The sequence below is a fragment of the Sphaeramia orbicularis genome, chromosome 14, assembly GCF_902148855.1.
Source record: "Sphaeramia orbicularis chromosome 14, fSphaOr1.1, whole genome shotgun sequence".
Taxonomy (NCBI): domain Eukaryota; kingdom Metazoa; phylum Chordata; class Actinopteri; order Kurtiformes; family Apogonidae; genus Sphaeramia; species Sphaeramia orbicularis.
The window spans coordinates 4842635-4870618 of record NC_043970.1 but is presented as its reverse complement, the minus strand read 5'-3'; the positions used below and the strand labels follow the sequence as shown (position 1 = coordinate 4870618).

Sequence of the window (27984 nt, the reverse complement as noted above, 5' to 3'; positions counted from 1 at the left end):
TGTATCCCATTCTGCTCCAGTGGAACTAGTGCTGCAGCAGTTTACTTGGATTTGGTACTTTGGTACAAATATTTATTTTTTAAATATACAAATATTTCATTAATGACCTTTGTAACTGTTGGTAATTTGGGGGGTATTTTTCTTTTATTCAATAAAGATAAACATAGATATAATACATTTTACTGTGCGAGTTTCAAAATTCTATGCAAGTCTCTTCCTCAAAATGGTGGCATAATGGTGGTATGTTTACCATTATTATTTTTTTTTTTTTTTAATTTATCTATCTAATATAGTTTCTAAATTTACACTCGTTTAAAGAAATATAGCTGAGAAAACTGTGTTTACTCCAGCTGACCATAGTATTGAAATGAGGCTCTTTTATTTGCTTGCTGTTGTTTCATGCATTCATTTTCAGTGTCTGCTATAGCAACAGCCACTCCCTCCAAACACCTCAGTGATGTTCCCTTGCAACCACCTGCTACCAACCAACCAACATGAAAACACTATTCATTTTCATCAGTCTGACCTCATAAACACTCACATGTTATTTCCATATGGGTGGCAGCAATGCTCTGACACTATATCCAACTCTGGTATTAGATTGTGGGCAGGTTTTACCACCTAATTAGATGATATCTGACACAGCAGCTTGATCAAACGCTGCACAGAGTCTGGGCTGCATCCGCCATCAAATCAGTAAAAACAGCTCCTGGATCTGTGTGTGTGTGTGTGTGTGTGTGTGTGTGTGTGTGTGTGTGTGTGTGTGTGTGTGTTTGTTTGTTTATTTCAAAAACGCTAACAGACAACACATTCTTTTTTACTACTATGATCTGTAGAAATAGCGGAAGAAGAAGGAAACAGAGCCAAATATAACCTTGTAGGCTTGCATAAAGAAAAAAAGATACAAATGAACCAATGAAGGAAGAGAATTTTGCCTGAAGGCTCAAACTAAAGAAATCAATGAACAAATAAAAACACAACAAAACGAAGCAGCAAGTGTCAGTGAATGGGTCGAACCAAATCACACTGACCAAAACAAATGCACCATGAGATCTTACTGAGCTTTCTTATCCTTTTTTACCAACAGATGGAGAACATTTCGTTCCCTTTCTGTCACAAACATATCTTTGATGTTTGACATTTGAGGACATTGTCGTGATCATTGACATTTTATGGATCAAACAGCTGATCTATAGGATTGACTAACTGATCTACCAATCAACACAACAGTTGGCAGATTAATCAAAAGTGAAAGTAATCATATTAACAGACACATCTGAGATGTAACATTTTGCTTTTGTGGTCATCTTCTTGGCCTATTTTGTCAAAAACTGATTGGATCGTAAAAACCAAAACAGATTTAAATACTGACATTTCTGTCCACAGATGATCCTGGATAATTTCTGTGATTGTCAGTCCAGACATTTATGACAAGATCTTGAGTTCTGCAAAGCCTGAGAAAATAGCAAATAGTTTGACATTTTTCAAACAGTTGAGTACAGAGTCACATGGATCGAGAAATTAAAATGAAAGAAAGAGCTTTGACTCTAGTGGAAGCCATTTGAGAAAATTATACAAGTATAAATCTGATTACTGTAGCGCTACCTAGCGGTGCAGTGGGTGTTTGGCACTTTATCAGCGAAAAATAAGAATCAATAAAAGGAACCAAAACAATACTGTTCACCTTCACTACTGGTTGGAGCCTAAAAATACTCAAATGTAAGTGGTGTGTGTTTATCACAAGCAAGAAAACACTATAGATAGACTGAATATTGCTAAAGATGTGCAACTGGTATCTCTTTTAAAATACGGTAAAGAATTTTTTTTTTTTTTACCTTATTACAGCTTAAATCTAGCTTAATATTAGCTAGAATATCTTATTAAGTTGAATCAATTTTCTTCAAATGAAATTTATTTTCTGATAAAAAATATATTCGATGAGATTATTTTTCTTTTAGTAAAAAACATGAACTCGTGCATGACTGTTACACCTTGGTAAAATACCTTATTTGCTACACCACAAGTGTCTTCTCTGTTTGAAAACTATTATGTGTGTTTTTGGATTTTTGTTTTTTTTTATTTATGAAATGGATTTTTCTCCATCATAAAACCATTGTGTGGAAAAACAATTCTTTTATTTAACAGCAAATGAAAATTTCATAAAGTTATTATTGAACATGTTTTGAATCCGCTGGTTGTTGCCTGCTGCCTGTTCTTATAATAAATTGAATTCACACCAAGTCTAATTAAAAAGATCTCTAAGTCCTGAATAAGAATTCTGAACTCAGCTTCAACACTACTTAGTGTTCATGTTTCATTAAAAATTAAATAAAAAGACTACATTTTAGGAGCTTAGGAGAAGTGTGTGAGTTCGTTCATGGTGTGAACAGTTAAAGGCTCTGGATTTGTGTTGGCATGGACTCGCCTCAACAACGTGCATGGACCATTGTGCCAATTTTGAGAATAAACAAGTGTTCAGAATCCTGCACATGCTGCACATCTCATGTTCCCATCTCCCAGGGTACACACTGTCTTTTTTTTCTTCACACAATAGCAGAGGAAGCTCGGCACCTGAGTAAGCGAGCCAATCAGAAACACAGTGTCTGGATGAGCTAAGTGCCATTGCTAAGCATTACATCATGATGGTGAGTCACTGCCTGGGATTAAAAAACAGTTAAACACAGATACAACACAGCGCTGCAGCCCCATGACAGCCGAGCCCAGGTGACAACACATGATATCGAAACACAGGAAGGAGCATCTTCCCTTCCAACTCTTTACACTGTTCATCAAACACACAGTTTAACACTGCGTTTTTAACAATCCTCTCAGCTTCAGCACGTCAACAACTTTAACTCAATATACTGTAAGCATCAGTGTCTAACTGTCAAAACCCACAGCATCTCTGACTGAGTAAACCCTTATTTCCATCAACACCACAGTAACGGCTGTTACCCCAATGGCAGGTAAATTTGCTACTGTCATAATCATGATAATAGTAATATTGTTTATAGTTTTCTTTTTTCAATTATTGTATTTTACTGTATAGTTTTTTTGTTTGTTTTGATCTTCATACTTTATTTTGTTTTAATTCTCAGCTAAGACACTTGGAAAATGATTCACTAGTAGTTTTACTTAATGTGAAGCCTGTTACCGGACGTTAGTCTGGGGTTGTCTGTCTTTTATGTTTGTCTGTCACTTCCTGTTTTATTTTGTTAAGTTTTCCTCATGTGTCTTGTCTGTGGTCTTTACTTCCCTTCCTGGTTCGTGTTCACCTTTTCCCTGATTGCCTGACTCCGCCCTAATGTGTTCCACCTGTGTCTCGATGTCTTCCCTCCCTTTTGTGTATTTATACCCTGTCCTTTCCCCTGATCAGACGCCAGTTTGTTTTCTCTTGTAGATAACTTACCAGCGTTTTTGATCCTGTCTGTTCGTTTGCCTTACTGTGTTTCGACCTGTTTTTGTCATCCTGTTTTGCCTGTTTTTTGCCTGCTCCCTGTCGGTTTTGTCAGCCTCCATCTGCCTTCCTGGTTTTTTGACATCTTCGCCTGATTTTTCGGTACGTGAGTTTGCCTTTTCCCTATGTCCTGTCGCCTGTCTGATTGCCTCTCCGTGCATGACCTGTTTCCGTCCCTGACCTCCCTCTGCTTTCCCCTAGTCGGCGAGCCGGCACTAAATCCGGAGCCGAACCGTGGGTTCGCATCCGAAACCCGGAGGACGGTTCAGACGAGGACTTCCTTGGCCGCTGTCCTCAAGATCCTGTTCATTATCATAATCTTCCTAACTGTATACAATAAACTCTGTAAACTTTTACATCCGCTTCTGTGTTCTGCATTTGGGTTCTGGGTCTGTGCTATCAGCATTATACTTAACTTACATCAAGTACACAGATCAGCCATAACATTGTGACCACTGACAGGAAAGCAGTAATATTAATGTTTACTTCATTACAAGTGCAACATTCAGTGGTTTGGATACATTAGGCAGCAAGTCAATGTTTAATCGTCGTACCTAAAGCAGCAAAATATGCAATGTAAAGAATTGAGCAATCTGACAAGGGCCATATTGGGCTGGTGATAACTGGGTTAGAGCATCTCCAACTACAGGTCTTGTGGGGTATTCCTGGTCTGCAGTGGTTAGTACTGACTAAAAATGGACCAAGGAAGGACATCCCAGTCTCTGGACAATTGAGCATCTGTGGAAAGAACTGGATGAACAAGTCCAATCCCTTCCAAGACTTCATGGATCTGCTGTGACATCTTGGTTCAAGAAACCACAAACACCTTCAAAGGTCTGGTGGAGTCGAGGCCTCGGCTCAGAGCTGTTTTGGTGATAAAAGAGGAACTTACAGAGTGTTAGACAGGTGGTTATAATGTTCTGTTCCCATAGATTCTCAACTGGTTGAGATCCGGTTGTTGTCGGTACTAACCACTTTACATCTAGAGATGCTCTGACCCAGTGACTTGGACATCATCATTTCTCCTTTGCCAAAGTTGCTCAGATCCCTATTCTTTTCCATTTTGCTATTTCCGATAAGTACACTTTGAGGGCTAAATATTCACTTGCTGTACCTAGTATATCCCACCCACAGGCCCATTGCAATGAGATATCAACATCAATACCACTTTGCCACTTTCACCATCAAAAAGGAACAAAGCATCCAAGTATAAATATGAAATATTTCTGAGAATTGTCTGATGAACTAACAAAACACAGCCATAGATATCAAATCCATGTAATTCATGAGTCCACTTAACTGCATGCTTTTCATCTATGTCTGGACAGTGAAAATACTTCAGACATTCAGAATGAAGAAGGTGCATAAAGTAGAGGCACAAAAATTAAGTAAAAATGGAACACAGAAAGGCCCCAGAACCTTCTTGCTCTGAGGTGTAAGTGGTTGCACATTGCACATCGATGCTGCCCAAGGTTGTGAGCCTTGCAAGTGATGAACACGATCCACGTGGCCATCAAAACCCAGTGCAGCTGCTCCAGTTGTTCAGCAACATGTGATTTTTGATTTTCCAATCATAGATACAGATGTGCCTTGGAAACTGTCTGGCAGCATACGTCCACATCAAGTTGCAATTCTCTTTATCTGCTTTGCTAATGTTAACTAGATGATACTAAGACAGCAAAAAATCTTTTCATGTATTATTCACTCTTCTATCTCTTAATGTGTGGTGCATTTACAGAGGAATATAACAAATTTAGGCTGTTAAACTTTACAGCATCTGCAGTATCTAATGGGTCTGCAGGACATGAAGCTCTGTGTTTTATGGTATAGGGGAGTTTGTTTACTTGCATATCGAGTGGAGAAATGAGAACCAATCACAAGTGATTATGACAAAGCTGAAAATGTTGGTGTAAATGGAAGGTTTATGTGAAGTATTTTCCCTGCACATCAGTGACATCCATCATCTCTCACTCCTGAAACCGATCCAGTTCCTTACTACTTTAAATGAACAATTATTACTCCCTTACTGTGTGTTTTGTACAATATTGCTACAGTATGAAATGAAATGCTAAACAAATCCTATATATATTGAACTCTCCTGTTCTAATGGCATTATCCCAACTGTGTAGCACCACACTGGCTTCATCCATGTTGGCCAAAGCCTGTCTGTCACATTTTTACCAAACATTTACACACATATTAATGGAGTGAATGTGGTGCATGGGGAACGACTCTGACCTTATTTCAGCAGGAGGTAACATTTCAGTTGCTGATCAGTGAAGCGCAGAAACTAGGAATAGGATCAAACTTAAACTAGAACTGCGAGCAGTTATGAACGGGGGCCAAGCCTCCCCGCCCACTCGGACCCCAGGCCCCACAGAGCCCACGGAAGTCGTCCCCGAAGGACGTGGGTCTGGGGCTGAGCTGGTGGAGGCTGGGCCCCGTTCATAAGGGTTTACAGTTGGAGTTAGTATTCCACCATCTGAGCCGCTGTATTCACTGGAATGGGACAAATGCACCAGTAGAGTGGAAGGAGGAATGTGTGGGACTGGGATTAGTTGGAATAGATTACACTCACGTTGACCAATCATTACTAAACTGTACAGCTGGTCTCAGGAGTCACCCCACATCATACTCACCAAATTTCATAGAAATCTGTAAAGGCGTTTAAGAGATAAAAATTTTACATATTTGCAGCGCCCAGTAGAGGCTAACATTCATCAAATTCAGCTCATACCTTCACAGTGACATGTAAACAAAGTATCTAATATTTGGTGTTGAAAGAATTTAATTTGTCCGAAATATGTAATAGTTAACGTTTTTTTAGCTAGCTACAGAAATTTATTCATTGATAAATTTCACATTTTTTGACCAAATAAAATCCTTTTGATAACTTAGTATCATGTCTATAAGAAGAGCGTACGTGCCAAGATTCACGCAGATCGGAAAAAATCCCAAGTAGGAGTTTTAAAAAGTAGGTTTTCCAGTTTTCGCAATTTTGCTGGAGAAAAAGTCCTCCCCCAAATCTGCCTGACCACGCCCATGTGATTCAACCCTATTCAGGAAATCTGAGGATATGAGGTTTTTTAATATGTGACATACGGTGTGTAAGTTATAGACCAAAATGCATTGTCTTTGGTTCTATGGCCCCCTGCTGGTGGACATATATAATTGTTTGCGTCTCAGTTCCGTGCAGGGGTCTGGACCAACCCTCCAAATGTCAGCGCTCTACCATGTACGCTTTAGGCTGCAGGAACAGTTGGAGCCGGATTCCCTGCATTCACTGGAATGGGACCAATGCATTAGGAATGCAAAAGGAGGAATGTGTGGGACTGGGATTTGTTGTAATAAATTACACCCACATTGGCCAATCATTACCAAACTTTACAGCTGGTCTCAGGAGTGACCCCACATCATGCTCACCAAATTTCGTGTGAATCAGACCAACTTTTTTCTGATTTCATAATTCTCTGTTTATAGCACCCCCTATTGTCCGAATTGTACCAAATTTGATACAGAGCCTCTGGTTGACCTCTAAAACATGTATATTAAGTTTGATGTGGATAGTATTTACTTTGACAAAGATATGCAACAATATGTGTTTTTTAGCTAGGAAAAAAATTTGTTTGTTCATAACTAGCACATTTTTTACAGCAGCAAACTGATTGTAATAACTTTAGATCAGAAACGTCTGGAGATTGTCTGTGGAAAGTTTGAAGCCAATGGGGCTTAAACCCTAGTAGGAGTTCGAAAAAGTATGTTTTCGATATGTAGCAACTTAGAAAGAAAAATATGCAGCGGAAGTGGGCGTGGCCTATGTCAGAAGACTCATCTCTATCCAAGGAATACAAAAATGTAAAAGTTATGAATGTGTCATTTAAAATGTGGAAGTTAGAGGCAAAAACGCGTATTTGTCTGTTATAGCGCCACCTAGTGGAGTACATCCACAGTTTTTGCTCTGGTAGATCTGTGTCCTATTCTATAGGGTCCATAGAAATTTCACAGCCCTCAGCACAACAGTTCAGCTGTAGAAAATGTTTGTTGTTTAACTTGTAATAAGCCACGCCCACATTGTTCAGCCACACCCACTTTCAACATATGGCCTCAGGTAGGGCCCTTCATCATACCCACCAAATTTCGTAGAAATTGGTGCAGCCGTTTAGGAGATATAAATTTTCCATATTTGCAGCGCCACCTAGTGGCCAATATTCACCAAATTCGGCTCATACCCTCACAGTCACATGAGAACCAAGGATCTAAGATCTGGTGTTGATAGCTATTACTTTGACCGAGATATGTAAGAGTTAGCATTTTTTTTAGCTAGCTACAGAAATTTGTTCGTTAATTACTTGCGCATTTTTCAACCGAACCAAATTCTTGTGATAAATTTGGATTAGGTCCATGAGAAGAGTGTATATGCCAAAATTCACGCAGATCGGACAAACTCCCAAGTCAGAGTTCGAAAAAGTAGGTTTTTTAGGTTTTGCGATTTTGCACAGAAAAAAGTCATGGCGGAAATGGGCGTGGCCTATCTCATGTGATTCAGTTTTATTCAGGGAATCCGAGGATATAAGGTTTTTGAATGTGCGACATTCGGTGTGGGAGTTATAGACCAAAACGCATTGTCCTTGATTATAGCGCCCCCTACTGGTGAATATATGCGCATTTTTGCGTCTGAGGTCCCTGCAGGGGTCTGGACCAACCCTCCAAATTGCACCGCCGTACCATGTACGGTTTAGGCTGCAGTAACAGTTTTATCAACGGAAGAATAAAAATAATATTGATGAATAATAATAAAAATCCGTACAAAAACAATAGGGTTCCACAGCACCACTGGAACTGTGGAACGCGTATGCTGGCATACGCGTCCCCCAGTCCCCGCGGGCTTGGCCCCCTAATAAGATCTTCAAGTTCTACAATATAGCTCTGGTTTTGTGTTTTCTTTTTTATCTAAGTTTTCCTCCAGTGAAAATTTACTTTCTCACACTCATGCCATTTTTTTCAAGAAATGTTTGCAGAGTTTAGGCACTTAAGGCAGCAGCAGTTTCCAAGCCTTTTATTTGAAATGTGCAACTCGGTTCTATTTTTCTGCAGGGTACATTAATATGCTCGACAATAGATACTGATGTCTGGGCCTCTAGTCCACATGTAAAGAATGTTTTAGTTTACTAAAATATGAATGTCTTAAGTGAAGATTTGATTCCACTTTGTGACTATCCCTGTAGAGGAATGATAAAATGTCAAACGTAGACAAATGTAAATGACAAATGTAGGACAAATGAAGTGGCTGGAAAACATCACAACTGCATATTTATTACACAAAACGACAATAACCCTGCACCTGAAACATGAAATATAACTGTATAAATCAGAGTGTGACCTGCATTAGATCATTGTCATCACCAACATATTTGCTAGACAGACACCTGCACCAGTCCAGTGCTAAAAGCTATTTAAAAAATCTCAACTCTCACTCTAAAATGAACTGACTAGTACGTTTGTAACATAACCTGTGGCTGTTCAACCTCATGAAAAGCTGAAGCCTCTGCATCTGCTCCTTTTAGAATAATATCTGTGTTAGGTTAGTGTTGACAGGGTCTGTACACATGCCGTAAGCAGAAATGATGGGCCTCTGCATTTCCAACGTGTTTGAATTAAAGTGTCCATAATCCTAACATATCGATGTAGCTACATAACAACATAAATCTGCAACCAGGGACTCAAACATAATAGGTGTTGTAATGTACTTGGACAACATAAGCAAACAAAAACACCAACAATTAAAAATATAGTCCATTTCTGTACTTAGGTAGATTCAGATCTTACACACTAAATATTTCATTGCATAGTATTAGTGTGAACTAAGCCTACTGGTAATATCTCATTTTGTTCAAGCAGAAGGTAATTTAAATGTCCCGGAACCCAACCCATTGAGCCTAAATAAGTCCTGGTGATCTGTAGCCCACAGACTCTTTAGAGGTATTTATATGAAAAGTGACATAGGGAGTAAAGTGAGGAGAAAAAAATAATGCTAAATGTTTAATCATGCTTGGTTAAGATTTTCCACCACAGCAGAGAAAGAAGAGATGGGCAGATGAAAGAGGCAGGGATCGGAACTAAACTGCATGAAAAACTCTATATTCAGAGAGTTTAACGGAGTCACTTGGAGATGCTCTGTCAGATAAAGTCACTAGAGTCTAACAAGTCCCCTGCAAATGTAATAAGATTATCAACAAAGACGTTCACACTGAAAAGAGGGAAATATTTTAGAGGTAGAGACTCATTTTCTTTGAACTGAAAACACCATTGCATGCATATGTACAATGGTGCAACAATTATCCCTGTAGACGCCAGGTGTAAAAGAAAATGGTCTACTTCTCCAGGTGTTTTTCAGGCCATGAAATCCTCCCCAAACTCTAGACATAAACAGCAGGTGTGATATGAGCTAGGCTGTTGAAAACCAGCTCAGAATCTCATATACTTTGAGTTGAAAAAGAAAGAAGAAAAGCCTCGGAACTGGAACTTTCTATCGGTGACAAAAGGGATAATAAGGATGGCAAAACAAAAATTGCAAATGAGAGATTATGTGTTTCCATTGTGAAGTAAATATCTATACAGTGAACTAAATAAAGGAAGAAAGAGTTCTTTAAGAAGTCCTGCAAATGACAAATGACTGTTTATGATGAAGACTGAGTTTGACTCTTAATAGTGAAAATACTTTCTCAGTAGTATTTATTATGATTTTTTTTTTTTTTTCGCTGATTCTGTGGCAAGTACAAAGTTTATCATGGAAAAGTCATTGATAAGAGATCTACATCACACTGCTTTTTAATAAGAACAGTATTGCATGTATGTTGAAATGGGAGGGACGAGTTCAACCCAAGCATTTTTACTCCTGGTGTCAGAACTTCACTGCCCTGGACACAGCGATAACACTGCACAGACAGTGTTGCATCATGGGTCCAACTGACGAAAACAGGGTCAAGACATGCATGGTGAATAATCTTGCTGGAGGCCGGATAATGAATGTAACAGGACTAAGCCAAGAAGACATTTTCACACCAGTATAACTTCAGCAGTCTGAAGAGCAATGGTGCCTGAGACGTCATGGCTATGAAATGAACTCTAGAATGGAACCTGTACTGGGGTGTGGATTATTTCTCTTCCTCGAAAAAGTGGGTATGCTATATGTGAAGTGTTTTGCTGCCAGTGTACAGTAATGGCATTGGACCATGCGTACATACATTTTGTCAAGTTAAATTGTTCTATGTTCTGCTTCAATACCTTTAACACAATGTGTTATTTAAAGACTCCAAAGCTTTGAGTACTCACTGTTGACTAGTGCTGAAGAAACCTACTATGTTCTTATCCTGCAAGTACTGATCATGTATAGCTGGAAATTCATAATTTCAGGTGGTTCCCATTTTTTCATGCAAGACATCTGAAACTTCCTCCATTTGGGTTCACATCTGTAAGCTCTCAGAGGACGGACAGAAATACAGACATAAAGAATGCAGAGGACAGTCAGAACATTCCACCAGGGCTATATGTACGAGTATTTAATGATGAGTAAAAATGGATCTTCAGGTGTATGATGAGGATCCCCTGGACAAATGACACAGTACTACAGAGTCAACTACAGTCAACAGCTGTTTCTGAAGCAGATCCGGAAACAACAACTGGAGTTCTTGGGTCAGTGTATGAGGAAAGAGAGGCTTGAATGTTTGTTTCTTACAGGAAGAATAAAAGAGACAGAGAGCACCAGAGAACAATTTTTGTTTAGTGTATCGCAACCTGGAGTGGAACTGACTCAACATCAAAGTGTTGAGGTTGAAGAAGACAGAGGATTGGCATTCCATGGTCGCCTACGTCACTGGATGGAGTACATCCAGTCGGCCGTTGTCACCTCACCAGACTTGGCAGCCTGGGAGGAAATACAGGAAGCAACGGAGAAGAGAATCACAGATGATGAGCACTACTGAGGGTAGGACCTTAAAGAACCGTGAGGATACAGAAAAAAAGCATCCACACACCCTGAGCCTCCACGTTATCCATGAGTCGAGGGTATGAGCCCTGAGGCAGCAGCACCGTCAACACTGTTTGAAGTCAGACGCAATAAGTGAAATGTTTTACTACATGTGGGAGATTTTATTTGCTTTGCTCAATGTGATCTCAGGGCGCATTCACATCATGCAGCGTTTATTTGAATCTTTTAGAAAATTAATAATAGTTCAGCCTGCTGAGATGAACTGGTCTTCTTTAAAGAGAACAGCAGAAAGATGCAGTGCTGTGATTTAGAGACACAGCTCATTTTAACCTGAGGTAACGATGTCAACACCCTGGGGTTATCTGAAGTGAGACAGTTTTTTTAAAAGTGCCCAATTCTCCCTTAATCACATTTTGTGAGTTTTATGTGATTAATGTTTGTTTTTAAGTCAGACCATAATCACAGTTTTAAAAGGGTAAGAATTCTTTTTGCCGCAATAGCAGTGGTGTTTATTGGTCTCTTTTGTTGCCTTTTTTGTCAAAGCTTTTGGTCGCAGATCACTATTGTGTTATTACAATGTTTATAGGGTCAGAAGCTAAATGAGATTTTGCCAGTATTTGATTACAATTAATGGGTTGCTGGCATAATGTAACTATTCCTATATTAGGAACTGGCTAGAAGTAATGTCAGAATTAATTTACTGTTACATCTCTGACCTGGCCTATTAGCATAACTTAGCTAAATTGGCTAATAGTGTTGCTCTCACAAGTCTATTATATTCAAAGGTATTCCAAGACACCTGCTTGTGTTAGCCGTGTGGGAAGTGTTTTCAATAAGTTCGCATAGTATGAGCTTGGACTCCCTCCTCGCCAACTTCACCTTTATTTCAGAATGTGCTCACTCGTAGCTCCAAAATACAACAAAACAAAATGTGTGTGGAGTTTGCATGTTCTCCTTGTATTTGTGTGGATTCTCTCTGGGTTCTCCAACTGTCCAAAAACATGCACCATCATGTAGGTCAACTGTGTGAATGTGAGAGTGAATAGTTGTTTCTTCTGTATATGTGATGAACTGGTGACATGTTCACCTTTGCTTACTAAGCAGTTTGGAAATGAATGAATGAAATTGAATAATTGAAGAGTTTGGCTATTTTTATCATCATTACAGAGCTCATGTGATTGTAACGGAACCAGCTGTTTTCACAAAATAGGAATTTATTCAGAAACTGATTTACTTCTCCCATAGTTCTCCATTTACACCAAAGAGCCTCTGGTTTTCCTTTGGCAGCATCACATTCAGTTTTTTAGACATGGAATATAGTTATGCCTAAAGTCACAAATTTAGATGGAAGACTCACTCCTGATTTTACATTTATAGATATGATATGAAGTTACTGCACTGATCCTTTAATTTTTATGATGCTTTAACATTTGTTGACTCTGACCTGTTACACTGTGACTAATCTTCCGGGTGTAATTCCACTTCCTCCTTCATGTCTTTTATTATAAAAATGCAAAGAATTATGTTTAAGGGACACTGTCAATGAGGCGTTAATTAAGTTTTTGTCAAACAGCTATAATTTGAGTTTCACTCCATGTTTTGTAGACCACAGACAAATTCCACATGCTGGGGTGTGTTGTTTTACTTTACTTGTATTTACTGTATATTTTCCACAGTAATCCTCTACTGATGAGGGAAAAGCTCTATTGGATGACTGAGTTTTTGGAGGGGGGGTGGGGGGTGGATCTCTATTCAGCATAACAAGCCCTTCTACATTTTTTCCCCGCATTGAATTCTCCATAGGACGCCTTCAGAGCTCACACAATGCAAATCACTCACGGTCCCTATTCATGCACTGATTAATATGCAACGACAGCCCATCCTCATCTAACAGTCAGCACAGAAAAAAAGAAAGCTGCCAGCCGAGTCATTTTCAACTTATTATTTCTTTGGAACTATCAGTACTTTAGGATTCAGCATGAAGAGGGACTGTGAGATGACATGAATTTATGGATTATGTATCAGAAGCCTCTGCATATTTACAGTGTGTTCTCTTTGTAAAACATGTTTTATTCTCTTTAAGCGAAATAAGAAGATTTGCTGATTAAATTTTTTTGGACCTATACATCTTTTATTACGTACACATCTGCAAGGAGCCCAGAATTACATGATGAAATGAAAAAAAAGTATTACAGCTCCCTTTTAGTTCTTTTTAAAATATTCATCATTTATGCCTGGGGTGGAGATTACAATGTTTAGGGACACAAAGGCTCAGTTTCAAAAAAAATCACACGTTTAGCTTCTTTAGATGGTGCTGAAGAAGGCTAAACATGCCTGACTTTTTAAATAATCAAAAAAGGTAAAAAAAAAAAAAAAAAAAAAAAAAAAAAAAAAAAAAAAAAAAGGAAAAGAAAAGGCACACCTATGTAAATTAATTTAATGCTTGTGCTTTAGACCTTAACATCTGAGCCATAACCTTAAATAGACAAGCCTAAATATCTGAGCTTCATAAAGATTTGAGCTTTAGACCTAAATGTTTGAGCTTCAGTGTAAAAGTTTTATGTTTGTGTATCATTTGGACATTCAGGGTTCCAGTTTTGTGGTGTTGTGGCGTTTTCCTGACTCCTAACTCCAGCTGGAGACAAACATTCATTTACAACTTTCTAAATTAAAAACAAACCTCTATGGTTGCATTGGAATTCCCTATTAAAAAGGGAAAAAAAGAAAGGGAAAAAAAAAAAAGAGCCCCAACAACAGCAACTTCTACTGTCATTTTTTCCTGTTAACTTCATCCATCTTCAGACAAAGTCAATGTAAAACTGTTCTTCTAAATTAACCAGACTGAAATCCAAGGTTCTCCTGAATCTAATAATGTGTAAGACTTGATGCTGACTACTGCAAAAGGACATAAACATTGCTCTAAGGGTTATTTGTTTGTGAATAAACGGAAACCAAACCTGCCAACGATAACAGCACACACAGCAAAAATATCTACAAAGTAAATGTTGGACTGTTCTTTTAAAAACAAATGTTTCCCCAGATAAACAGGAAGTAGACTAATGATTTCTCAGAATTGGACATTATAGATATTAAAGTGGAAGAAGCACAAAACCAGAACAGGTCCAGTAATGACCGATGATAGCGTGAGTGGCACATCATCACATCTGGTGAATTATCGGAGCTGTCACTTCAGACTGATGCTGTCTTTAGCTTTGACAGATGCCTTCCAGTCACTCGTGCAGTGAATCCAACCGAATCCAAAGCAGTTCCAGTTGTAATCTGAGCAGATCCTCTTCCACTGATAATTTCTATAAATGTGTCCATGTCCCTTTGAATGGGCTGAGACTACAGAGCCTAGTTCTGATCATGCATAGTGTAGTTTTATTCAGGGAGCAGACTAAATGCACCTTATAATTTTCTCCTGTTTGGCTGCTTTATCCAGTTCCCCAAAGTCAAAAATAGCCTGTATTATTTTCATAGCGGCTTTGAACTCACCACAGCAGTTAAAAGTCCCATATGCTTGCCATTTAGGAGTTGTGTATTTTCTCTCTCTCTCTCTCAACATGGTAAGTCTAACTTTGTCTTCCTTTTTTTCTGAGTTCAGTGCTGGGCTCGATGCACGAACCACTGTTTCAGATCTTTAGGATTGTTAAAAGAGTTTCATATTGTCTTAAGAATGAAAAGCAGACGGATTTATCTTAGATATCACAGATTTAACTCATAAACACCCAGAACTATTTTATGTGGTGATGTCCAAATGGATTTTTCTCCACATTTAACCATTACCAAGTAATTTATCATCCTATAGCATAATATTACCCTATGCATTTTTGCAGTAAAAATAAAGTATTCTCCTATATTTCATCCACTGACCATGTATATGTTCATGAAAGCTCAATTGATTCAAAAGTTATTATAGAAGAATAGAGAAAGGAAAGATTACATTTTCAACTAAATATATAATTAATTCTACATAAAAGCAAGTTTCTACAACCAGTCATTTGTCAAACTACATGGGTTTTATTGTTGAACCAGTGTTGCAGAAGACAATGATGTTTCCATGTTCACCACAGAGACTACGGGTGTATCTGAAAAAAACATCTGACTGATGAAAAGCTGACAAACTGCATTTTACCGGAATTATTTCACTGTATCGATTGGATTAGAGGTTTAAAAGTTATTATACTTTTAGATCAGTAGATGCTTTTGGGTCTTTGAGGGTTAAACCCAGCACCATTTATGATCATTTATAAAATCATTTTCAACTCAATTTAAGACTGAATTGTAAGGAGAAAAAAAACCACATTTCTTCCCACTGCAGGTGAATACAACGTTAGTTCCTATGCAGAGGTTTTATGTATGAGTCAGACTATTAGAGGGAGCTCGTGTTAATGTAGTACAGGTATAAAGTAAAAAGATAGAAGTAACTGAATTCACCCCTGAGGCGCCTGAACACATCCATATATTTGCTTTATGTGCTGCCTTGCGTTGCCTGTTGTGGCCTTAACAACTGGCGACAGCGCAGGAAGGAAAACTCTATCACTGTGTCAACACCTAGAAACAGCAGCAGCAGCTAAAACCAGACTCAACACCTACTGTACAGTCACAAATCATGACCGAGCATTAGCCTTCGATATGGGCTCTATTCAGCTCTTAATCCTGTAACTTTACATCCCTCCAACAGCATCTAGTCTCAGTGTCACATGTAGGACAAACTCGTTTAGTCTCTCATAAGCCTTCCTACACTCCCTCAAGTTCAAGACTTGCTAATGTAGACGAGCGCAGATGATAAAAGCCATCATCTGAAGCCGACTCTAAAATTCTCACTGAAAGCTGCTGAGGCTCTTCATCCTAATGTTTGTTATCGACATTGAAACTTAATTATTAGCTAACTGGAACAGGAATTGAAAAATCAATAAACGTGATTAAACTGCTCAGTCTTCAGACTATGTGATACTGTCATCATTTAATAAACCCAATCAAACCATTTGATCAGTTACTTGGAGTTTTCTCTCCGGTTGAACCCGGGAAGGGCTACCACTGGCATCTAATTAGTTTTCTCTACGTTCCTTTTCTTTTTCCCTCCTGTCTGAGGTCAATCGCAGTAAACTCCAGAGGTGTCCAACTTTCTCAACTGGATCATGAATCATGTAGAAAGAAATAAAAACAGTGAACACAGCTGGACTGTTTGCCCTCGACACCACTAATACATTTGACGGGCTGACACATGGTTTGGATGGAGATGGAAACAAGGAATATTCTTTATTTGGAAATGTCTCAGTGTAGGAAGATAAGAATAGGGCGTGTACACCTGCATCAGGATATCTGAATTCTTAAATCAAAAGGGACACATAGTCCTACAATGTCATTTATCTTTGTACATCTTCAACAGCAACATCATTTTTTTAAGGTTTTTTTTTTTTACATTTCCTTTTATATGGTGTACATATTCTTATACTGTGTTTTATATTTTATCTAAGTATTTATGTTTGCACCTTCTTAGTTGTCTAAATTTCATTATATGTATACATAAATGATACAAACAATAACCCATCTTGAATTTTGAAGTGAGAGTTTGACGTGTAGCGCCAGGTGAAGCTCCTTTACAGCAGTTATACAATCTTTCTTGAGGCCACACCATAGATCAAACACGCATGATTTTTTAAATGTTTTTTCTTCTTTACATAGTTCAAATCAACAGTGAAAACAATGAAAATCAGCACACATGAAAAAAAAACACATCTAAATGGCATCTACAGGTCAGAATTTAGTGTGAGCTGTATTGCCATGACAAAAAACAGCTAAATAATAAGAAACATCTGACAAGTGTTCAAGGGAATCTGATATAAAACGTTAGAAATAAATATAGTAAATCTCACATTGTCTGGACAAAGGATCGTCATACTAAATAGTGGAGACTTGAGCCTCAAGTCGGTCACCCATATCCTATCCCCAACTGCAAGTCCATCATTTTGGTTGGAAAATACAGGTCCTGCACAGTCTTTTTCATTTTCCACCATTGTGCAGTTGACACCGGCAGTAATATTTAACATTGAAATAACACTAAAAACGAGGCCCGGTCTGAGGATGTCTATCTGCCCACAGCAACATCCTGCTTTGAATCAAACTACAAACTACAAAAGAATGTGGAATAAAACCTGCCAGTTTGTTGTCAGCTCCATTCTGTGTTGACGGTAACAGGACTACAGAAGTATCATGTAAAATAGTATCAGTTGCATGTGGTTTCCTGTGACGACTGGACCCTGTCTTCATAATCACCATAGAGGACAGAGTTTTGACATTCTGCCTCTTGAAGGCCTTACTTTCCCCGGAGCATACACCTTCAATTCTATCACCATGATTTACTAGAGGGATTTTTCACCGTCGTATCCAGACAAACACCGTCTATGTGTCTCATTGCCGATACTTCCGCCAGTGACTGTTCTGTGAACACCACCTGCCACCTGATTGTCTGAGTCACAGCAACACCATCAGCACAGACGGGGGGGCTTAACCCATAAAGACCCAAACATCCACCATCAACCAAAACCATCTACTGATGTAAAATGTTTAATACCTGTAGATCCACTAATTCTATCAATACATGTAAATGGTGTAAATCACAGGTGTCAAACATACGGCCCGGGGGCCAAGTCCAGCCCAACACAGGGTCTAGTCTGGCCCCTGGGATGAATTTGTGAAATGCAAAAATTACACTGAAGATATTACATATTAATCATTTTAGTTCAGGTTCCACATACAGACCAATTTAATCTCCAGTGGGTCGGATCAGTCAAATACTATCATAATAACCTATAAATATAACTCCAAATTTTTCCCTTTGTAAATGTAAACATTTTCATGCCATTTTACTGTATTTACACAAAAACAAACGAACATTTCACAAAAACCTCAACAAATATGAACATTCTGAAATGTCTGACGTTTAATTTAAACAATATTCTGCCTGTTATTAAATGTTTTGTGTATTTGTAGATCCACTGTGATCTGTACATTGTAATTTACATGTGTAAATGATAAACTGAGGCAGAATATTGTTAAAATTGCACTTAGTTTTCTTAAGAAATTTCAGTTTGTCCATGTTATTCACATTGTTTTAAAGGATCGTTGGTAGATGTATACCTTTTCATTGCATAATTTTCCTTTTTTTGCTCTTAAACATAGAGGAAAGTTTGGACTTAACATTATTTATTTATTATTTTGTTATTATTTCACTGGTCTGGCCCACTGCATATCAAATTTGGCTTAATGTGGCCCCTGAACTAAAATGAGTTTGATACCCCTGGTGTAAATTATAGTTAGTCATCTTTTAATGGTCATCACATATGACCCATTTGGGTATTCAGAGACTCCATAGTGAAGGTGGAAACACTGTCACACTGAGACACTTGTTTTTATGTTCAGTAATTCAGTAAGTAAAGATATATTTGCTAAATAAAAAAGTAACTTCTTCATCAGGTTTCTGTGTTTTGATCTAACAACCTTGAAATTTACTCTGAGCTTTAATGAACATCTACATGATCAGTGAATTAAATATAGGAAAATACGTTATTTACACTGAAAAATGCAAAATACAGAGAATAATATTGTCATAAAAGGTGATAAATTACTTTAGAGAGGTTATATTCAGAGAAAAATTCATTTAGAAGGTGATACAAAACTACTTCCAGGTCTTTAAGGGTTAACCAGTTTCCTTTATGTATCTTTATTAAACATAATAAATCTGTACATAAAAGAAAATATGAAACATATGTTACATGTGTAATCCTTAGGTTCAACATTCAGAGTAATTTCAAACGGCATTTTAGACTGGGGGGGGGGGGGGGGTCACTTTGTCAAATACGATCAGTCACATTTGGTCTACGCTTAAACATCCAGCCACAGCCACAGTGAAACCACAGAATCCACACCTCAACAAAACCCATTTTAAGCTCTGATAAGCCTCCACCTGCATCCAGAACTGGATCAAGAACAGCCCAGACCGTGATATCATCGATCATGTGACTGATTCACACTGAAGGTGAAGAGTCTTCAGTGTTTCAGATGTTAGCTCTGTTGCATCATCACAGTCACATTCTGTTTTTTTCAGTGTATTAAGTTATTGATCCTGACGACTCAAACATCAGTGCAAGTTCTGTACTAAGGTCCCTTACAAAGCACTATTAGCTCCAAAGAGGGGGGAAATGGAATATTTAATGATAAAAGCACAGTGTTTTAAGAAAAAGAAAGAAAGAAAGAAAGAAAGAAAGAAAGAAAGAAAGAAAGAAAGAAAGAAAGAAAGAAAGAAGTTACAGGAATAAATTTGGAATAATTTGAGAAAAAGTTAAAAAAAAAAAAAAAAAAGGCAATTATGATTTCATTCTTGCAATAATGTCTCTTTCTTGCAATTTTAAAAATACATAATATAAATAACTTAATTCCTGTAATGTTTTATGTTTTGGGTAAAAAAAAAAAAATATGACTTTATTTTCATAATATTAGCTCCCAGCATAATCTACAAACAACTATTTTTTTTATTGTGGAAAAAGTGTGATAAACTATATGATTTTACTCGTTTTAGGATGAGTTTGTTTTCCTACAATTTTTCAAAATGTTGTGACTTAACAAAATACTGCAACTTTATTCTCTTAATGTGAACATTTTTGTAACTACAAGTTTTATGTCGGATTTTTTTTTTTTTTTTATTCTACTGATGTTTTGACTTTATTCTAAATGTATTATGGCTTTTCTTCACATCATTAAGATCAAGAGTGAAACAGGGAATATAAAAGAGAATCTGCTATTAAATTACTTTTTCTGTACATACATACATATTATTTATTATCATTTACCATTATTATTATTATTATTATTATTATGGCTTATGTTTCCTGGCGTTGGAAAACTCTTCCTGTATATACACTTGAAATAATATCTGATTAATGAAATTATTGCTAAATTAAAGTGTTCCTCCCTCCCTCCAAGGATCCCTGGGGGGCCTCAGGAGCAGCTCAGTACCGGTAGATGGGGGGGCAGATGCAGGGGGGAGAAGGGGAGGGGTTGGGGTGAGTTTATGGGGTGCCCTCCCGCCATATATAGGGGGTCTGGGACTGGATCCTATTGTGTGTACATTGAATGTCTATTCAGTGGAACAGAGAGGGGGTCGACTTCCCTCCAAACCAGTAAATAAAAAAACATCCAATCAACTCAAAAAAAACTGCGCTGGAACTTAAGAGGAAAAAATCAGTGAGTCCATGTGACCGACTGATGCACAAATAAGCCACACTGGACCGGGTTTTATTCCGGATTCACACATTGACACATCTGAGCTGGATCCTGTTTGAATTCGGGCCAAATCCGCCACCGACCAGAGGATCCAGTCCAGCACAGTCCAGAAAACACACGCAGTCATGCTTGTTTCCTTCCTGATAAAACCTCCATATACCTGTTTTGTTTTTTATTTTTTTGTTTGTTTTTTTCATCCAGTCTGTAAGGCATCCCCACCGCTGCTCCGTCCTCGTCCCTGGTGCGTCACCGCAGGTCCGACCCAGAGGCAGCACCCGCAGAGGGGGAAGGAGAGGAGGCTGAGTGCGGATCACATGGAACACATGGATCATATGGATGTGATGTGTCCGTGCTCTGTGACCTTTCAAACTAAACTGAACTGTCTGTAAAAAAGCGTACTGGACGCAAAACAGCAGAGCGCGTAAAGCATATTCAGGACTGTTTGTTTGTTGGTTGGTTTGTTTGTTTGTTTGTTTATTTGTTGACAATAACAAAAGCCCCCCCCCCCCCTTCCTCATCCCCCTCATCTTTCTCCTGCCCCGAATCCGGTCCAAACCCCCGCCAGCATCCAACTCCAGATGCACAACTTACACATGAACACACCATGTGTAGTTTATTTTCCAACGCAAGCCAAACAGGCAGTCATAATGATGAAGATGAAGATGATGATGGAGGTGATGATGATGGTGCACAGAGTGAGCGCGCGGACATTTTCAAATCTCACACTATCAGAACCACAGACCAGCTGGTTTTTATGCTCGGGGTTTTATTCGTCTCGTGCGCAGCCAAAAAATCCGAGGGGTAAAACTTTTGCTGCTGAATGTCACTGCAGAGCGCGAGCTCCGGCGGCAGAAGCCGAACTGTCCCGGAGTCAGAGACCGGAGATGCCCAGAGGATGGAGCCGCTGGTCCGGCCCGCATCCAAACACCTCCCGGGTCCGAACCCCAACCACAGTAATAAAACACACAGGAACAAACAGAAATAGACTAAATAGTCCTTACCTGCACAGCCGAGGAGGAGCAGCAGACCCCACAGGAGCTCCGGGATTCTCTGAAGCATTGTAAAATCAGTCACAGATATTTCTCACTTTAAACCCGCCGAGGTGAATGAAAACCAGATACGGTGTTCCACAGACGGACAGACCGGTACCGGACGGACGGACGCACGGACAGACGGATGGACGGACGGACAGGGGTTTTTGGTCCTTGTCGCTACCCGTGTTCGAAGCACAATGAGTGACAACCAGCAGCAGCAGCAGCAGCAGCAGCCGTAGCACGCACTCTCACACGCGCACACGCTCGCGGAGCCCGAATTACTCCGCCCGGTGCGCACTCATGGATGCGGGGGGGCACGCGCGCGCACACACACACACCCGCGCGCGGAGGGGGCGGGCTGAGGTGAACGCTGGAACAAAGTAGTGCGCGAGCCGTCAGTGTAGACAGCAGATGGTCAACAGACTGGGATTCGGATTACTGAGATTATAAAGAACGGTTTACAGACATAGAGAACCGGATCAGGACTAAAACTGACCACTAATTAAACACGTCATTCACATAAAAGATGCGATATTAACAATAACAAAAAAAAAAGATAATTCCTGACAGATTTTAACCCATAAAGACCTAGAGCTACTTTTGGAGCAAGTGATTTTCTCTCTCTTTTCAGCCTTTCCTAAATTATTTATCACAATTTATTATAATATTAACCTCTGTATTTTGCATTTTTGTCATGTATTTTCCTAAATGTAATTCACTGATCATGTAGATGTTCATGAAAACTCAGTAAATTTAAAAGTAATTATATCAAAACAGGGACAACTGAAGAAAAAGTGACTTATCATCATTAACTGAATATGAAAACAAGTACCTCAAGTTAAGTATCATCAAAAGATGACAAACTACATTTTACACCAATTATTTACATGTGTTAATAGGATTAGTGGATCAACAGGTATTAGACAGTTTACAACAGTAGATGGTTCTGGTTGGTGGTGGATATTTGGGTCTTTAAGGGTTAATGTGTCCTCATCAACATAGGCTTTGCTGTTGTTTCAATCTGTTACTGTCTTTTTCTTTCTTTTTTTTTTTTTTTTAGAATTTCAGAAACTATGTGAGGAGTTCATCACCTCTGATGATCTAGAATATTATAGCCTACATGGCCAAAAAACAGCCCCCTCCTCCTGTTTATATGTAAATGGATTCAGCAAAGATCCACAAAAACACCCAAACTATTCATTGTTATTTCAAACTCTGTGTCAACACATGATTTTAAGTGTTCAAACAAAACTAAACTGTCAAACTATTCCAAAGGAAAAAACATTCATAGAAAAATGAAAATATCCCACCGGAGGTTACAGTCTGTAGTGTACCCTGTCATGGAGTATTACAATGTAATACATTGTAATTTACAATAAAATAAAATCTCACTTTTGGTTCATTTATTGTTTCAGTTCTTTGAGAAGCTGCTGTTACAGTCTGTCCTCCACATTCATGTCTTATTGTGCTCTGTGTATGTTTTCTTAATGCATATGCCAGTAAAATGTACATGAGGAAAGTGATGTGGCCTTGATTTAGTCCATATTTTATTTAATGCAGTGGCTCCTAACCTTTTTTGGCTCATGACCCCATTTTTACATCACAAATTTCTGGCTACCCCAGACATTCAAAACGGAGACTTTTTTTTTTTTTTGCAAAAAAAAAAAATTGTTTTTGATCATGTAATAGTTTGCTATATACTATGTGGCAAATAAATGTCAATTTTGGATGACATTTTGTCTATATAATGTACATTATTTTGGACGGAGGCAGAAAAGCCAGGTGTAGATTACTGCACAAAGTGAAAATTTTATTTTCCTTGGTCAGGATATGTACAGTCAGTCCAGCTTGTATTTACAAGGCTGCAAATTAATACTGAACAAACAATAACTCAAACTATGAATTATGAAAGAGCTGCAGCATCTGAAACTGACCACATTGAACATTTGACAGATAAACAGAACCACAGTGCTTCAGTTTCAGCTTCACAGTTTGTCACATCTATTATGTTTTGTGATTGTCTCTATCAACTCACCATATTCCTTTTATTAGTAAGTTTTGTTTATGTTTTATTTTTATCAATTACTAGAAATTTCAGGTGACCCCATTTGAATTCCAGGTGACCCCACATGGGGTCCTGACTCCAAGGTTGAAAAACACTGCATTAATGGCTTTTCATTTCAGTTTATTTCATTTTCACCTGCATCTCCTGTATTGTCTCATATGGAATTGTGGATTATGTTTTTATTAACAACAGTATTCCCCTTTTATTATTGCTTATGCATGCTTATAAATAATCAGTATAACTGTAATTTTCATCTTATCTATTTGTTTGAAGAACATGAGAGCAACAATAACTGTTGCACAAAAAATGTATAGTGAGTTTTGAAAAGTAAGTCATGCAAAAACACAGTAGGTAGAAACAAGTCTGACAATGCATGAATTGTTCTTTCATACCTATAGGGGAGAGTCTTTGTCATTGAAACTCAATCTGCTCAGTGTTAAAACCCCAGTGCATCATCGGATGCTATTTTACTTGTGCATTTTTCATGTATTCACTCTCTGTCCTTGATGAGAACCTGATTCCTTTATTTACCTCCACATTTTATGTTTTTTTGATTCAGTGAAGCGCATACTACTTTATTTTTTCTTTTATACTTTTATTTTTTGGGTGACCCTGTAAATCTATCCAAGGACAACAGACAAAAAATGTCACAGCTTTTTGTCTATCTCTGACATTTTTACAGCAGTGATTATTAATGTGCACTGGCCCTTTCATATAAACCAGAAAAGTTTGTACACATACAGACACCAGTATCTAAAATCTACCAGTGTCCTCCACTGATCACAGCTGTTTCCTTTTTGTCATCTTACATCCATATTCATGAAAGTAGAGCCCTCATATTGTTGCACATTTTATGTTGTTTTGATAATGTTGCATCTTTCATTCTTTTATTTGCAGGGGTGTCATACATACCCCTGTGAGCAAAAACCAGCCGCCAAAGTATCTGGTCCGTGAGATGAATGTGCAAAGTGCAAAAATTACACTGAACATATTAAATGTAAATGGTGACAAGCTTTTGTTAGTTCTGGGGCCATATGCAGTCCAATGTGATGTCAAGTGAAATAATAACATAATAACCTATAAGTAATGACATCTCCACATTTTAAACTCAATTAAATGCAAAAGAAGTAAAATTATTTTCTGAAAATATTTACATTCACAAACTATCCTTTCAATGTAATAATAATAATCATCATCATCATCATAATAATAATAATAATACATTTAATTTGTAAGCATCTTTCACAAAACCCAAGGACACTGTACAGTAAAGGATAAACAGACAACAAATAAAATACAAAGGAAAAACAAGTGCAAGAATAATAAAATGTGAATACCCTGAACTAATGTTCATAACCTGAAATTTCTTAAGAAAAGTATGTGCAATTTCAACAACATTCTGCCTGTTACTAAATGCTTTGTGCATTTGTAGTTCCACTGTGATCTGTAAGTTGTGTTAATGATAAGTTGAAACAAAATATTGTAGAAATTGCACTGATTTTTCTGAACAAATTTCAGGTTCTTCATGGCTGTTCAGGTTATTTACATTTTTGTTATGAAATTTTACTTTTTTTTTTTTTCAGACTAAAACAAGCTTAAAAATTTGGAGTGGTCATTACCTATAGGTTATTATGTTATTATTTTACTGGTAGTTATGTGGCCCCTGAAAATGAACTTGACACCCCTGATTTATTGCATCCATGACATTAAGTACATGCTTTTTTTTTTTTTTTTTTTATCTTGTTACACATGTCTTGTCATTTTTTTCATGTCGCATATTTTTTGTCTTTTCATCTTGTCTTGCCTTCATCCTGTTTTATCTGTTCCATTGTTCACATCTCTTGGCTTTTCTTTCTTTTTTGCGACAAACTCCAGATTAAAGATTAAGGACTCTAAACCGCCAATTAATTAAAGCACCATTCACAAGAAAAAGAAATCCTAAAAGATAATTTCTGACATATTTTAATGAGTCCTCATGGGCACATCTTGTTCTAAAGCAGCCCACATGGATATGGCGTCTGTTGTGGTTTCAGACTGTTACTGTCATTTATAATTCATTAGATTTTGTTTTATTTACGTAAACCTGAAAGATCAGCAGCCACCTCTGCTGATCGGAGAAAGGACAGATATTTGTGTAAAAAAGAAAAGACGGTGGTAAAAGCTGAAGAACCAATTCACATTCTGTCAAATAGAAAAAGTACACACTCACTGATGAGGTGGAATGTTTCATCCTGTTAATTTTTTTTATCTTGCTGTGTCATTTTAATGGTGTTTTCCGCTTCCTACATCTTGTTTCATGTTTTACATCATTATCTTCTAGTTGTGTCTTTTACCTTGTCTTTTCATTCATCCTTTATGATGTTTTCATGTTTTAGGTCTTTTATGTAATTTTTTATTTATTGCACCATGTTTGTCCTCTTAAATCTTTGGCATAATTTCCATTTTTGTTGTGCCTTGTTCATCTTTTCGTTTCATCTTTATTGTCATGTTACATCATTTATCATAGTTTTCTTCATTTTTGTGTTTTTCTCTTTGTTACCATAAATTGCAGCTCACACTCACTAGAACTAGAGAAGGACATTAAATTGATAACTAATAAAGTGTGTATTTAGAGATAAAAGTGTGAATAATTCTTAATTCCTTACAGATTTTAATGAGCACACATCAGTATTCCTCACACAGTAGGCTACGCTGTATGTTACTGATTTTTCATGTCATTTTCATGTTCCTTCATCTTTTATGTAATTTTTGTCATTTGTTTTGTTGTGCTGTCCTTTCAGGTGGAAATTTGTATCAGTGTTACTCTCTCACTTCTATGAAAACTCTGTATCAACTAGAGCTGAAACGATTAATTCATTAATCAACGTGAATCAATTAAAAACATTATTTGATTACCAGTCCCCTGGATTGAAACATCGTTTCCATAATTATGCTGCTGCTGAACATTGGTTCCACTGTTGTGTTTCACACAGTTGCTTATTGTGACGCACATGACGCCAGGATCAACACAAAGTTGTATGTTAGTTCCATCATAAGTTGTTAGTTGTTAGTAAGTCAGATACAAATGTGTTGAAGACTGCAGTGCATATGTTGTTTATAGATGTCAGCTGACTGTTGTATTTTTTGGCCTATACAAATATTCTTTCAGTTGAATCGAAGAAAATATTTGATAGATTCAATCAATTACAAAAATAACGGATAGCTGCAGCTGTCGACTCATCTGTACACCTTTTGTGCAGCATCTTGAAAGGAAAAGTGATAATGATATTATTGATAATTATATCCTTACAATCCTTTGACTTAATACACATCCATGAGTCATCTTGAACTCTTATCAGTGTAGTATTTCTATATAAATGTTGGTGTACACCCCACCCAATAGTGGCTGCTTTTCTCTGGTAGGCTCATGTTTTTTATCCTCACATTATGAACTATGGGTAATTCAGATAAAATTGGCAGAAGATGCCAGCTCATGAAAATTTTCCATAAATTGTCAAAATGTCCATTCATTACCGTTCATTTATTAAACTGACTTAACGTGCTCTGAGTTAACCCCCACCACCACCACCCATCTACTGATACTGATCCTGATGTCCTTCATGTTGTCAGCCTCCGCTCAGTAGTAAACAGTAAGTTCACCAGTACTAAATAAGTCACACTTTCCAGCTATGAGCAGTTTTTAACTGATGCATTTATTCATTTTTATTTGACACAACCTGAATACCTGAATGACAAATGTCAGTTCAGTTTGTTGGTGTAACTCCGACCAGTTACAGACCAGAAAGCAATGTAAGTCTAGCAGATCTTTGTGTCATGTATGAAACCCATTCAGTGTTTACACATTTCAGTTTCTAAATTCAGTGCAGATGAGCTGAGCTGTTGATGGAGGAGTGGACAGAAACAAACACCTGAAGTTGCCTCAGCTTTTGCCCCCTGAAGTGAACCCATGGTCTGGATCCTATAACTGAGGGGAGGGGGCTTAATATCAAATACCACATTAGCCCTGATTTTCTAATGCAACAAGATGTTCTAAGCACTCCTGTGTAATTTTTTGGAAATTTTCGTCCAAAACCCCCCCCTACTCCGAAAATTACTTTTTAAACTCTGAAAATCGCAACTTTCACAGCTTCTCCATTCTTTCGTCCACTGCAGTGTA

The 27984-nt window shown here is 37.8% G+C and overlaps 1 protein-coding gene across 23 annotated transcripts in view; it reads right to left on the bottom strand.

Annotated features, from left to right (window-relative positions):
* Window positions 1–21981, bottom strand: part of ncam1a (neural cell adhesion molecule 1a) — a 444821-nt gene extending 422840 nt beyond the window's left edge. For 10 of the 23 annotated variants that reach the window (XM_030154161.1, XM_030154155.1, XM_030154157.1 and 7 more), the window contains exon 1: window positions 21731–21980. In XM_030154161.1, coding sequence (XP_030010021.1) covers window positions 21731–21788 — 58 coding nt within the window. In that variant the 5' untranslated portion in view covers window positions 21789–21980. Of the gene's footprint in view, window positions 1–21730 lie in introns of all 23 variants that reach the window. The other 13 variants (XM_030154150.1, XM_030154151.1, XM_030154154.1 and 10 more) reach the window with 3 other exon arrangements.
* Between the last annotated feature and the right edge of the window lie 6003 nt (window positions 21982–27984).